The sequence below is a fragment of the Pectinophora gossypiella genome, chromosome 18, assembly GCF_024362695.1.
Source record: "Pectinophora gossypiella chromosome 18, ilPecGoss1.1, whole genome shotgun sequence".
Classification (NCBI taxonomy): Eukaryota; Metazoa; Arthropoda; class Insecta; order Lepidoptera; family Gelechiidae; genus Pectinophora; species Pectinophora gossypiella.
This window is the reverse complement of record NC_065421.1, coordinates 2,401,329-2,417,391: the sequence shown is the minus strand read 5'-3', so window position 1 is coordinate 2,417,391 and position 16,063 is coordinate 2,401,329. Positions and strand designations below refer to the sequence as shown.

General features: G+C 37.7%; 1 protein-coding gene across 2 annotated transcripts in view; it reads right to left on the bottom strand.

Moving 5' to 3' along the window:
• The window catches only part of LOC126375245 (sodium/calcium exchanger 2), a 178,904-nt gene that overhangs the window by 29,739 nt on the left and 133,102 nt on the right, over positions 1 to 16,063 (bottom strand). For both annotated transcript variants that reach the window (XM_050022156.1, XM_050022157.1), the window contains exon 2: positions 10,013 to 10,104. In XM_050022156.1, the coding sequence (XP_049878113.1) occupies positions 10,013 to 10,104 (92 nt within the window). The remainder of the gene's footprint in view (positions 1 to 10,012; positions 10,105 to 16,063) is intronic.

Here is a 16,063-nt window from a genome sequence, read left to right as displayed (position 1 = left end):
GGAGCCCTATTATATGTACGGTCACGAGCATTAATATGTATATACTTTGGTACCATGTCACATACTTTTTTTTGACAAATGAACTGTAAGTCTCACTAAATATCAAATATATTAGTGCGACAGAGTCCTAAAGTGGGTACATTATATTGCTCATGACTGTACCCCCACACCTAACCTGTGTTTAAGTCTGATTTAATAGGGGGCAAGCTTATTGCCATTAACAAATCCTGGAAACCACGTGATATTAGTAATCAATTAATACCTTATGATCATTTCGACTAACATCCGTCTTGCTTTTTTGTAATTGTTTTAGTGGAAATTTCATATGATGTTGTTGTCTTTTTTGTGTGTGTGGCGTCCTTTCATAATAAACTATTTCTATTATATTCTATTCTATTCATTCAGTGGCTTAGAGCACAAACTTGGATTCGTAACCGTAACACTACTAAGTTAGTAAGTAAGTAAATGTTTGTTTTTCATAATGAAACTGTTGGTTCAATAAAAATACAAACTAAACAACGCTACGAAAGGGCAATGGATTTTACAAAACAAACAAATGCAAAGTATCTATTTATTGTTCGTAACACCCATATCCCTAGAAACTTGATCGAGTGCCGGTTACTTTTATATTATTCTCCTTACTTATCCTTGATTTTTCTTTTATCCGCATATAAATTTTGTAACCCGGGTTCGTTCTGTTAACAACCTCCGTGGTCTAGTGGTTAGAGCGTTAGTCTCACGATCTGGAGGTCCGGGTTCGATTCCCGATGGGGACATTGTCGAAATCACTTTGTGAGACTGTCTTTTGTTTGGTAAGGACTTTTTAGGCTTGAATCACCTGATTGTCCGAAAAAGTAAGTTGATTCCGTGCTTCGGAGGGCACGTTAAACCGTTGGTTCCGGTTTTTAGCCATAAAAAGAACTCCACCAACCCGCAGTGGAGCAGCGTGTGGGAGTATGCTCCATACCCCCTCCGGTTGATTTAGGGGAGGCCTGTGCCCAGCAGTGGGACGTATATGTATAGGCTGTTTATGTAACTCGGGTTCGACATATCAGTGGAGGGATTCCGAAACTATCTGCGTAAAAGCTTCGAGTTTACCTTTTCGGATAACAGGCCGGAAAACCTTTGATTGGAGTTTATCGGTCTATCGGCTGTGTCGGGGAAATAGCTACACAAATTCTGATCTTTGCTTCAGTCGTTTTGAATTGAGTTGTTACTTAGGGATTTATTTGGGAATCTTTCAGGTTTTTTCTAACTGCCTGGAACAAATTGCTGCTTAGGAATCTTCTCTTTTTCTATCGTGTAGGTGGAGTACCAACCTTATCAACCCTACATACATCGGTAAGTAGTAACCGAGACCAACGGCTTAACGTGACTTCCGAAACAATTGGGGTAGTCAGAGGTAAATCCAACGTAAGATGAACTAAGTAGTTACACCTCACCGAGCTTTCTTTTAGACATGTGTGTGTGTGTGTGTGTGTGTGTGTGTGTGTGTGCGTGCGTGCGTGCGTGCGTGCGTGCGTGCGTGCGTGCGTGCATGCGTGCGTGCGTGTGTGTGTGTGTAGTACAGCCTAAATGCATGAATAAGTATATTTAAAATGTCATTCTTCTCCATGTTGTTGCCGGATTGTTCAACGAAGGAAAATCTGTACAGTGCCATCTATTTTATTTTTGGGGAATGGAGCCTGGAAAGTCCTTCGTTGGAAACACGTGAATTAGTTTATATTTATGTAGGTAAGTATGTTAACAATTTAAATCAAACGAAGCTACGGGTCCAAACTAGTATAACAAACCAATCCTCTCTTCCTTACGACACACCCCGGACACTTCATACAAACAACCTCGTTTTACATAGACACTACACATTGACATTATCGTACACGTGCATCTGTGTGTGTGACGTCTGATACCATACGATTTAAGTCTAAACTATGCTCGAGGGGGGGTGAGGTAAACCCAGCTCAGACGCTGGTGGGGAGCGGATAGTTGCCGTTCTATAAGTAGTATTATTCCCTATTCAATGCTTACGATCTATTTTACAGCCAGGGGTGAATGCATAAAATACAACCAACAGTTCAAGACAAACTTGCGGATTTCGGGTCTGGTTTAAGTTCTGAAACAAGTAGGAAGCTTGTATAACTTTAACTTTACGACCTTAATAAAATATCGCCACATCGCCATATCTGTTAGAGTAGCATTGGTTACATAACATTAAGCTCACTACAATATTCCAATTGTTATAACAAATGTTATTTAAGGCCTTAATAATAATAATTTGATCGAGCAAGCGTCATAGTCCCCCATAGCCCCAGTAACCCGGTCCACTACCCAATAGCCCAGTTCCCTTTGTTCCCATTATCACAGTCCTACACGAACTGAGGATTGTCTTTGGGTGCACTCCCATAGTGCATACAGGGATAATCGCCGGTTGGTGTCACACAACATTTAGATTTAATTGTCTTAATTGTCTCTACGTGTTGGCTTCGGCCCCACGCACGCCTTCCAAAGGTCCGAAAGTTATACAAATTACTTTAACTTAATGACCTTTTTGCGGCGAGGGTGTGCTGCCGCCAAAGGATATTTTCGGGGTACCGAACAGAGCATAGTACCCCGCTAGCCACAAGTTAGTAGTGTGACTAGGGATCGACGATCCAACAGTGTTGTGTTGGAAGTTGTATATATATACGTCTTGCCGTGAAAACTTCGATACCGCGTTTCAGGACTGCTTGAAGACTGCATTATTGAATGTGGCGCCATCTGTTGCATGTGAGCGGAACTAGGTGGCCAACTAGTTGGGTCCGCTACAACCTTAATAAAATATCGCCACATCGCCATCCCTGTTAGGGTAGCATTGGTTACATATCATAAGATAAGCTCACGACTGTATCCCAAATGGCCACTTGACAGTTGTATTTGATGTTTTGAACACGTAGACTGTAGAGTAATGAAAAAATAAAACATATAATATTTTGCGAATGGAATGTTTTGCAAATGCAATATTTTGAGAATATAATATTATGAGAACGAAGGAAAAGCTTTTGCAAAAGATTTATGCAAGTGTAAGTGGTAGATACTGAAGAGCAAAGCCTAGGCATACATACCGCGTTCAGAGCAGATCAGAACAGATAAATATTTTACAGAAAGGACACGTCAATAGTACTTTAAATTGGCAAGCACGCATGAAGATTTGATGAGAGTGGAAGAAGTGAAGAGATGTGTCTTTTTTTTTGACGTGATTTATTGTAGATTTGCCGCAGATGGCATTAACTACTTGGCCGGACAAATGGGGAGCGCTGAAGGCTCTCACCCGGTAAAATGTTTAAGACAACAGGGCTGAGGGTGCCCAGTTGGGCGCGAACCTCGGCTCAGGGCGTCATCTGAGAGGAAAAATATTTGAAAGAATTAATCGACCCTAGTGGGTCGATAGCGATAAGCGCTGATTGAGGGAAATCGTCGACCACGCATAGAGAGATGTGTCAGGACTGTAGTAAGTAAGTGAAATATCGTGGTATCTACCAACGGGAAATAGGCGTAAAAAGCGACGAAGTTTGTGTACTTAGTAATTTTAAAGGCAATCATTCCTTAGATTTTTTAAGTAAATCCGTTTTCGGACAAAGTTATCAAGACTAGCAAAGTTGGCTATACAGCTTCGGCTAGGAAACTTGGTTTCGGTTGAGTTTGCATCGAGTCTACATATTTCAATAAGGTGGGGCTAAGCGATTGAAATATTTTGCCTTCGCATCCACATTTCTCTACGAAATAAATTCCCGGTTTGCAGCGCAGTTTTGTACGATTTAAACTTCGAATGTTTTTTTTTACGTGATTTATTGTAGATTTGCCGCAAATGACAGTAACTACTTGGTCGAAAAAAATACTTCGGCTCTAAACATTAACCCTTTCACGGTCAGAGACCATGAGTCATTGTTGGTCCATAGTGGGTAGTATGACACTTTGGAATCGTTACGTCCGTGGACGTTCTGTCCTTGAAAGTGTTAAAGTAAAGAGATACGTTGTTGAAAATTCGCCTTTACAAAAATAAACAAGCTATGAACATGTTTTAAGTATTTTACAGCCAAGCAAAGTTCAATCGAAATAATTGATAATTGAATTCAAAGTAGAGAAGCCATACGAATACCAAATTTGTTTACTTAATTACACTCACGAAAATATACCCAATAATTATAACAGAATTACGTCATAACTTTGTCACATCTGTAACCTACCACTTTGTCACATCAACTCGCACGTAATGAGGAAACTGGCTCGAGGTACAAGTTAATGCTTCGAGGCGCAACTCGAGGCCTCGAGGGTAACATGCAGACTTTATGCCTCGTTATGTGTCATGGAGCTACTTGTTTACATTAACATAAAACCTACTTTTGAAAGCATGTTAAAGTTTGTTGGATAACGCTGTAGGTCTATGGAAACTTTGGTAAGGAGATACGGCACAACGTAGTTGTAACTTATGACTATAGTCTTGCCAAGTAGCGAATGGGACCTGAGGAAAATCTACACGCCTCCACACCACGGACAGTCCAAACATCTCATTCTTATCGTGCCACTTTAACCGCGTAAGTGCGAGTGAGACAGACAATCCACTTATGATATGATATAGCTTACGCCATACGAAAATCAGCGCCATAATCTGGCTACAGCTAGCCTATGGCGTTTGAGCTGCAGCCGTTTCGGCATTATTTATAATTCTATTGTTAATTTACTAACTACCATTTAATATGTATTTTAATATGTTTTTTTTTAAATTATGTATTTTTTGCCGAATAAATGTTTTCTTTCTTCCTTTCTTTCTTTCTATTTAGATCCAGAAACTAAGAGAAAGACGTACAGGGGATGAGGTCGGCGCCCGATTGGAAGTGGTGCGGGGTGGAAAGTTACCGTTCTATACGTATGTAATGTTATTCTATGACATATTTTAATTTAATTTCTAATGTAAATATGGGTTACATGCCTGAAATAAAATGATTTTATTTATTTATTTATTTATTTACGTAGATAGACGTACGGCTACTGGTCAATACTCTCGATACAATCATTTGCTGACGACATCTTTCCGCCTATTAGACTATTTCTCCCTATAACAACATAACATAGAAACCACGGCTGTGTATCTCCTAGGGGGTAGGCCGAGATGTACTTACAGTGTATAGAAAGAAACAAGGAGAGAAAGAGGTATAAACATACTTGTGACGTAAACACGTCACATGTAATAAATATGGAGCGAGTCTTGTCATTATCTGGGCACAAACCCTGGAAACCAAGTGATATCAAATTTCTATGATCCAAACATGAATTCAAACTCGTACGGTCGAATTCAGTGGGTTAGTGCCTTAGCCGGTATCCGAACTCGGCTATCCCGGATTAATTTCTTCTTAATAATAATAATAATAATAATAAAGGCCAAAGGCCCCTGACATGGCTCATGTAACGACTACTTACTTACATCACTAAGTAGTAACCGGGACCAACATCTCAACGTGCCTTCCGGATCAGCACGGATCATCTTACTTTCGGACTATCAGGTGATCAGCCTGTCCTAATCAAACTAGGGATCACAATTTTTGTAATATGTCCCTACCGGGATTTTAACCCGGGACCTCCGCATCGTGAGCCTGACGCTCAAACCATTGGATCACGGAGGCCGGATTCCCTTAATTCTCCATAATAGTTAATTTTATTACACTTTTCCCCTTTCTCTAAGATGTTTCGTAGCCAGCGCACTAATGCAGCAGAAGTTGTATAACTTTATGTTTTTGTAGACTGTTCTAGAAACACTTTTGTTCCAAAATGGCGACTGTAATGCTAACATTAAAAAGTAAAATACAGCTTTTAACATAAAACTAGAATTTTAGGCTCGCTTTACACTGTCTACCTTTGTACCGAAATTCCGTAAGTACTTATGGGGTTTTTAGTAAGATAATGACCTGCAGACACATCTTAATTTTGTTTTTATAGCAATAACGCGTGCTTAGGGAAACTCTTAAATCGAAAGAATTCCGACTTGTTCAATTCCCGTCCGAGTCAGATTTTTATTCGATTCAAATTTACATAATAGTTATGGTAGTTTATATCTACAAATAGATAGTTAGGTATGTAATACAAAATAATAATTTAGAATAAAACATGCACAGACAAAATAAATGCACAATAATGAGACGTGTTTATAGTATGACATACATAATTTTAAGTAGACACTCCTCATCAAAGTAAAATCGAAACGCAACACGAATTTATTTTTTTTAATTTGAATTTGGAACTAGGAACATTAGAAACCCTTACCCAGTGTAAAAGGACATTGCATTTGTTATTCGTAATGTACGTATAATTTTACGATACCAAAATCATCATGAAACATTATAGTTGTTTAAATTTTTGTTGATGAGAAATGTAGAAGGATCCAGACCTTGGCTCACAAAGCTAGCTTTAAAACCATCTACGGACAAACATACAAACATAAATACAATGATCTTACCCGGAGAAAACTGTACGGAGACGTTCGCGGCCACATCAGGTAGGAACGTCTCGAAAACTTCTGTCAAATGGAATGGATCATGCAAAGATTAAAATAAACACTAAAAATTATAGTACAATTAAACAAGGTGGTTTTATTTCTATAGACTATAATATTATATGATATGCTATGACATCTTCTTCTTCTATCGTGTGGGTTGTGAGGCGGATGAACAACATCATCAACCCTGGTGCATGAGTTATTATTGGGCCGCCAAAGGCCACTGACATGACTCATTTCTTTGTTTATTTACGTACTTAGATCAGTAAGTACTTCCCGGGACCAACGGCTTAACGTGCCTTCCGAAGCAAGGATCATCTTAATTTCGGATAATCAGTTGATGAGTCTGCAATGTCCGAACCCAACTAGGGCCTCACAAAGTGAGTTTTTTTATATGTCCTCACCGGGATTCGGGATGATATGATATGATATAATATGATAAAGCGAATCTCACACCATACCACTGACTCGGTTGGTGGTGAAGCGGTCGGTAGGGTCGCCTTGACTTATGTGTAATCGGCTGATGCCTAACACACGAACACCGCCTCGCCGTGCGTTGCACCGCTAAAAAATCCGCGTTGTCTGAGAATCGTCTAAATAGTATGGTGTCTATGACCGTGAACCATGAATAACCGTGAACTATGAATAACCATGAATAACTGTGAATGAATATGGCTATTTGGCGTTTGTTCACAGTTTCTTTTATATGCGCAAATGATACATTGCAATATTGCTTTTTGGATGAATTTATAATGGTTTACCATCTTGAAATACACGCAATCTCTCAGTCAGTTATTGTCAAAAGTATGAAAAAAGAGATTCACGGCAACAAATAAAAAACTTTTCTTTATTTCACACCTTGTTTCATTCTACTATAAATTAAACTACTAAAACTAATGGCGACTACACAGAATACTACAGATACACTTCCCACATAAATGTATTTATCCAACAATGTTTATTAACTCTTTCACGGACAGAGATCATGGGTCATTGATGGTTCATAATAGATAAATATGACACCTTGGGATCGGAACGTCATTAGACGTTCGTCCTTGAAAGTGTTGACATACATAAACTCACGCCCATAATTCCTTTTGGTGTTGGGGTGGACTGGGCAGTGATCAAAAGCAACTTGCAGCCACTGTTGATACAAAGTCTTAAGATTGATGTGATGAACCTATGGTGATAACTGATAAGGGATTATAGCAAATCGCCCATATAAATTGTCCATCATATTAGAAAGGACACAATCCCTCTGTCGGATTTTACGACATACCCACATATACTAATATTATGAACAATAATTACTCAGGGTAATTTTAGCCAGTGTTTCGGGAATATCGTAGCTACATAAGCTTATGAATGCCGACCCAAACATGGTGTGGTGCTGCCGTTACGAGTACAGCTACTTTTTTTATGAAGTTCTTTTTTATTATTAAGTATGTGTGTAGTCGCCTTCAAAACAACTTAATTAAAAATATGACGCGATGAATTTAAAAATCGAACTAATATACATAATTCTAGTTAAGCATGCCAAATGCCATGTACTAAAAATTTTAACTAAAATTTTGAATACCAATTGTAGTTAAGTAAGTATAATTATTGTACTAATTCATGCGTGGGTTTAAAAAAGTTGAAAGTCTACACTAAAATCTATTTTTTTCTATATTATATGCACTGTGGCTAACTATGGGCAAATTAATCAATGAATATACACTATGCGATTGGCAACTAAAAACCTTTATGGTTCAGACTTTCATGGTAGTTTTCATAAAGTTTTATTTACAAATATGCAACAATAAGCAACTATGTATATGAGACATAATACATCGTTCATAAACACAAGTCGCCAGAGTCAACTTGCAGGACTTGACGACTCACCGAGACGCCAAGGTCCTGTCGCTGGCAACGTCGCCACACAATTTTGTATTGAAATGGCTTCGTGGTCAAAACGTCGCCATGCTACCTGATATACATTTCAATTATAAATTATTTGGCGACTGTCGCCGGCCATGTAGCTGTAACGTCTCGGTGCGTTATGGCCATAAAGTCCTATGATATGATAAACCGTTTCGTCGCAGATTAACAACCTATCCATAGTCTATCGTGTTGCGTCAGACATGATACTTAAAGGGACATACATCATAAATTCACGCCCGTATAACTATCGAGTTGAGCAGAGGCACAAGTTAATATTTAATAATCTAATCTAGTGAACTCTATTCCAACTAAACTGCTAAATTACCCGCCTTCTCAGAACCCTTGTAGTATCGATTGACAAATACTGTTTCAGCCATATCTATAGACAAACTATAGAAATAGTTTGTTTGTCGGTATCAGCAGTGTTGTCAACAGAAAATGGACTATCGATAGCTTAACCCTTTCACGGCCAGAGACCGTGGATCATAGATGGTTCATAATAGGTTGTATGACATTTTGGAACCGGAACGTCCGTAGACTTGAAAGTGTTAAGAAAAAATAAATAGTTATCGATATCCCTTCGACGCTGTCTATGGTACAGCAGGGCTAACATGCAAAACGATAGATTCAATATTATTTTTCGAAATCGATAAGTTTGTTTTTTCCCCTAACATGCGTCCCACGTGATTTTGTTCGTATTTTGACAGAACGACATGACTTATTTGGATTCACCAATCGACAAAACGACAAAATTATATCGTCAGAATCGATAAAATGACCGTGAGAAAATTTTATCACGATGCTCATGTTAGCCCTACTGATATATAAATAATACAGGGTGTTGTTAGTATCATCGTAACGGATACTGAGGGGGATGATTCTGGTCATGATTCTGCGTTAATATCAAGTGGAATATTCCGTCGCAAAATACATGTTTTTTTTTTAATTATTGTCAATTCTTATGTTTAATTCGTTTATAATTTTAATGTTTAATTAATTTATATTTGTACGCCGACTGGCATATTACAGCGCTCTAACCTATATATGTATAACACAATATAATATAGTATATACAAATTGATTTATTTGTGAAACACAGGTAGAGTAGGGACTCTACCTGTGTTTCACAAATAAATCAATTTGTATTTGTATTTTCTATACTTTTGCGAAGGAAAATTCCATTTGATATTAATTCAGAATAAAAACAGGTGACTCCCGCTCCAGCTCGTTCCTGGTCCAAAGGCTGGCCATTGCCATTCAGCGCGGTTTTTCCGGCTAGTGTTGTGGGCACCTTTGCTCCGGGAACAGTGAGGGGTTATTTAATGACTAGTTTCTCCGGAAATAGACACAATGCTGTGTTCGTGTCCTATTCACTGCTGTGCCACATTATGTACTGAGTTTTAAAAATTGATTTATGAAATGTCAACTGAAAGTTAAAATCTATCGAAATCTATTATAATGAATACTATCGGCCCTATCAACAGCAGTTTATCGATATTTTTCAACATAAACTATCGATATTCGAATTATCGATAGTCTTATAATCACTACACTCATACGTACCACCAAGCAACTCCGGATCGCCAAGGTTTACGTAGAAAAGGACGTCCTTTTCATAACTGTCCTCTTCTATGATGTGAAGTGGGATGAATTTCCTGAAACAAAAAAAAATATAATTAAAAATGTGTTTTTATAATAAATAATGATATTAATGTTGTGCCAAAGAAGTTAATTTTACCCAGCAAAGTAGTTAATGCTAGCTAACCGGTTAATTAGTTTATTGCTATCTGAGGAAAAGTCACTTAAAAAAATCTCATGTAAAAAAAATAATCGTCATGGATGCTAGGATGATGGTAAATACAAAACTTACTTAGGTAAGTACTGATAAAACTGTAACCAAACCTATTATTTTATCTATTCACATACATACAAATACAAATAAGTAACTTCAAATTAGCCTGCGCATAATAGTCCATTTGGGATATATATATAGGAATGAACCATGGTATCCCAGTTGATAGAACGCTTGCCTCACTGAGAATGTCGAATTTGTTTTCGAATTCATGTTTGGATCATAAATCATTACCACATGCTCAGTGGTGAAGGAAAACATCACGAGGAAACCCACATTCCCGAGAAATGCATTTTCGGAGGTATGTGACCTGACCTGTATTGGGCTGGTTTTCCCTTCGCGGCTTCTGTAAAAAACCGGACCTGTCAAATCTTCTGGTTAGGTAAGCGGACCCTGTGAAAACGGAATAATGCGAGGGAGATGATAATAATTCGCTATTTAAAATTGTAGAACAATTTCCTTGTTTCTACTCTCCTTTCCGACTTTAAACTTTAACGTCTGCAAAAAAGTAACTTCGTTTCAAACCGTGTGTAAAAGATGTATTTTTTACCTCACCACATTCGTAAAACACTGTTCGTAATGCCTGTGACTAAACGACCATTACTCGGAACGATCTAGACACTTAAATATCACTCAGGGCTTACAAATGACGCGCCTGACTGAAGCCTGAAGGACCGTCCACACGACGCGATCGGATATCGCATCGCAAGATGCAATGGCAACTTTACCCTAATATTGGGTCGTGTACTAGGTTCAAGATAAATTATAAAATTCTGATTACCTACTAAATAAAGACAGATCTAAAACTAACGAAAAACATTTTCTTTTTTTATTTAACTTATTTATGAATTTTAATAAAAACAAACTAATAATACGTCAGATATTTTATCGCATTTTTTATGACGTCACAGTGTGCTTTTTCATACAAATTCCATAGAAATTTTGTGTTTTGATGTTTAGTAAAAAGCAACTGATTTGACTAGTTGGAAACTAGTCTACTGCATGATGTGCAATTTTAGGCACGCTGCGTATTTTATCGATATTACAAACAATTACGAATGTAAATCAAATAAAACATAATATGAGTGTGACAACAGCCTCCGTGGTCTAGTGGTTAGAGCATTAGGCTCACGATCTGGAGGTCCGGGTTCGATTCCCGATGGGGGCATTTTCTAAATCACTTTGTGAAACTGTCCTTTGTTTGGTAAGGACTTTTAAGGCTTGAATCACCTGATTGTCCGAAAAAGTAAGATGATTCCGTGCTTCGGAGGGCACGTTAAGCCGTGGGTCCCGGCTATTAGCCGTAAAAACACCTCCACCAACCCGCATTGGAGCAGCGTCGTGAAGTATGCTCCATACCCCCTCCGGTTGATTGAGGAGAGGCTTGTGCCCAGCAGGGAGACGTATATAGGCTGTCTATGTTATGTATGTATGTGTATGAGTGTAACAAAAGGTGACGTTGTCATGTCAAGTTGTCGTGTACTTCATGACCTTCATACCTTGTTTTTGTTTCGATATCGTACGATCCCATCGCGTCGTGGGGATGTTCACTTAAAGTTCAATGGTGGTATTATCCCAGTAAAAAATATCAACAAAAGTGTATAGTACTCTGAAAGGCATCTTGGGAGTTTTTCTTTTTCTCAGACGGCGCGGCGAGAGTATTTTTTATTTGATGGTATTATTTTTTGCCGAGTGTATCTACGAAACATTAATAAAAACTGACTTTATGGCTCTGTCTGAGGGTTGGTATCAACCGGATAAGGAAAAGCGAAATTTCAGCCCAATCTTGCTCTGAGGCCGCTTTCTTGCGCGATAATAACGCAGACTAAAAAATATTTATTGTTTTTGTATATTTTTTTGAGTGTTTGTGAGTGTCCATAAGTTTTAGTATACTTAATCTATTAAAAAAACATTGTATAACTCGTAACCACGGTTAACAAAGATAAAAAATCTGTGTTAGCTATCGGTATAGTATTTTGCTATCCTATTATCTTGCAATTATTTCTTTTTGTGTGTTTTTGACGGAGCCTGTGGTGGTCCTAGTCATTTTTTTTATATTATCAGCGTTGTGACACTCCCTCAATGTCGGAGTGTCACAACATATTGCTGAGCTTACGTCCCTTTTTAGAAATAAAGTTTAATTATTATGTTCATTCCTACTATGTATCTATACCTACTTATATCTAAAATAAGAGCTTTTAAATCTTTAGAAATCAAAAAGACTGCAGATCTTCATGGTCTCTCTGTTAAAGTCATTAACTCCGTGATTGATTGCATAGCTCCCTATCTATCATGTATATTTAATAAATGTGTAGACAATGGTGTGTTTCCAGATTTAATGAAGCACAGTAAAGTCATTCCATTGTTTAAAGCTGGTAGTACTTCTGACCCTACTAATTTTAGACCAATATCTATACTACCCACGCTTAGTAAAATATTTGAAAAAATTTTATTACTGCAATTACTTCAACATTTCAATTTAAACAATTTAATGTCTAATAAACAATTTGGTTTCACAAAGGGTCGCTCAACAACCGATGCTGGTGTTGAGTTAATAAATCATGTTTTTCAGGCTTGGGAGGAGTCCAAAGATGCTATTGGTGTCTTTTGCGACCTTTCCAAAGCCTTCGATTGCGTTTGTCATGATATCTTGATCGCGAAACTTCGTCACTATGGAATAACTGATAATGCCATCGCTCTTTTGGAGTCATACCTTAGTGGCCGCGTTCAGAGGGGTGATGTGCATGGCTCCAGATCGTGTGGATCTAACGTCACTATAGGCGTCCCGCAGGGCTCAATTCTAGGTCCATTTCTATTCCTAGTTTACATAAACGACCTACCTAGTCTTGTAAAACATGAGGTGGTGCTGTTTGCAGATGATACCTCCTTACTTTTTAAAGTAAAGAGACGACAAGATTCCTTTGACGATGTAAACAACGCCATTTCAGAGGTAGTGGATTGGTTTACTGTAAACAACCTGCTACTTAATGAAAATAAAACAAAATATGTTTATTTTACGTTATCGAATGTTAGTAGGCCCCTCGATTCTATTATTGTAAAAAATAAGGAATTGGACCTCACGGATACTGCTGTATTTTTGGGAATTACTTTGGACGCTAAGTTGCAATGGAGTCCTCATATTGATAAGTTGTCCAAAAGGCTCAGCTCAGCAGCATTCGCGGTCAAAAAAATTCGTTTAATAACCGATGTAGAAACCGCGCGATTAGTTTATTTTGCCTACTTCCACAGTCTAATGTCGTACGGCATCTTGCTGTGGGGTCATGCTGCAGATATGAACAGCATTTTTGTTCTGCAAAAGCGAGCCATTCGGGCGATTTACAAATTGGGACCCAAGATGTCACTTAGAAATAAATTTAAAGAAATTAATATTTTAACTTTGGCATCACAATATATCTTTGAAAACTTAATATATGTAAAAAAACATATAGGATTATTTGCAAAAAATAGCGATCGGCACATTGTTAATACCAGGAACAAAAATAAACTTGCTTTACAAGTCAGTCGATTACATAAGATTACTAAATCTTTTAAGGGGCAATGTATACGTTTTTACAATAAGATTCCCATTGACATTCAGAATTTGCCTTTCAACTGTTTTAAGACAGTAGTTAAACAAAAACTTTACAAAAAAGGTTATTATAAAGTTAGTGATTATTTAGAAGATATGAATGCATGGGATTAACTGTCTGAGAACTGATATTAGGCAGCTAAATTACTCAATTGTATACCAATATTTTATGTTTTATGTTTATTTTTATTTTTTTAAAGAACGTCTAGGGCCCTGTGCCGAGGTTTTTCTTGCAGCTTCTTTTCCCCGGCTATACAGGTTGTGAGAAGCTGCAGTAGTTTTAGGCGGATGAGACGTTCGTTATGTAAAATTGACGATTCAAAGTGTAACTATGTTACCTACTGAATAAAGATATTTTGAATTTGAATAAATGATTTCTATTCTTCTGTATAAATTTTATAAATCGTGTTTTTGTATGTTTAATAAATAAATTATAACTTATTACAATAGTTGCTGCCTGGTGGCCAATCAGTCTCGGGACCAGTGTTTAAAGTGTTTATCTTTTGAATGAGAAAGGTACTAGAATTTTTAGTTTAGGTATCGTTTTTTGACGTGACTTATTGTAGATTTGCCGCAGATGGCATTAACTACTTGGCCGGACAAATGAAGAGCGCTGAGGGCTCTCACCCGGTACAAAATTTAAGACAACAGGCCTGAAGGTGCCCGGTTGTGCGCGAACCTCGGCTCAGGGCGTCGTCTGAGAGGGAAAATATTTGAAAGAATTAATCGACCCTAGTGGGTCGATAGCGATAAACGCTGAATGAGGGAACTATTAGTTTAGGTATCAAATAGTAGTGGATAGGTTCAACATTAAGCAATTGGTCCCGCCATTTTGACAATAATCTATATTGCATCATTGCATTGCAGTGACGTAACGTTTCGTGTTCCCGGCAGTAAAGCAGCACTTTTTCAAACAGCTTTATTATTTAATCTTTAGGCGGATGAGACCAGAAAACAAGAAAAAACATTTTGATAAAGAAAAGCAGCCAATGTCCTTACTATTAAATAATTTTTGCAACGGGAACATTCCCACTTTGGTAACTTTCCCGGGAAAGGCACATTACTGATTACAAGGAAAGAGTAGGTATCTATGGACATTACTCAAATTACGTATACTATATCACAGACAGGACACTCCAAACAAAAAACTGCGGCCCCCTTACTCCGTGCGTGTGAACGAGATGGATAGACCGCGTGTGCTCCCTTACTCTTACGGTTGAAATAGACTAAAGTGGTTCCACCCGAGGTAAACCAAGCTCACTCCAAGCTCGTATCGGTGCGGGGCGGAGAGTGTCGCTTCTATAATGTAGTATTATTGATTATTCTATGACTCAAATTCAAATTCAAATTCAAAAATATCTTTATTCAGTAGGTAACATAGTTACACTTTGAATCGTCAATTTTTACATAACGAACGTCTCATCCGCCTAAAACTACTGCAGCTTCTCACAACCTGTATAGCCGGGGAAAAGAAGCTGCAAGAAAAACCTCGGCACAGGGCCCTAGACGTCCTTTAAAAAAATAAAAATAAACATAAAATATTGGTATACAATTGAGTAATTTAGCTGCCTAATATCAGTTCTCAGACAGTTAATCCCATGCATTCATATCTTCTAAATAATCACTAACTTTATAATAACCTTTTTTGTAAAGTTTTTGTTTAACTACTGTCTTAAAACAGTTGAAAGGCAAATTCTGAATGTCAATGGGAATCATATTGTAAAAACGAATACATTGCCCCTTAAAAGATGACTACATGTCCATCTCAGTTGCTAATGGTTTAAGCCGTTCGCTAAAACTATCATTTTATATATACAACACACGCACGCCTAGGTACTCTTTGATGTATAATAATTAAGTAGTTACACTGGCATACTACTCACACGCACGCATTTACAGGCACGCTCACACGCATTCTCACACGCACGCTTTAAGGCTCATGTACACGCTTGCTAAATGCGTGTGTATTTTCCGCATTTAGCTTTACTCTCTTGAGTGTAAGTGCGATAATATTTGCCCGTTTATCTTACATTACGGGTAATTTAGAACCTCTTGTGAATTTATAGGGTTTCTCTTAGCAAAGCTCTAGAGTAAAACGGAACGTTTTTCTGTACTAATGTTTCACTGAAATGTAGTTGGAATTATTTGGTTTTTGTTTACAAAAATGTTAATA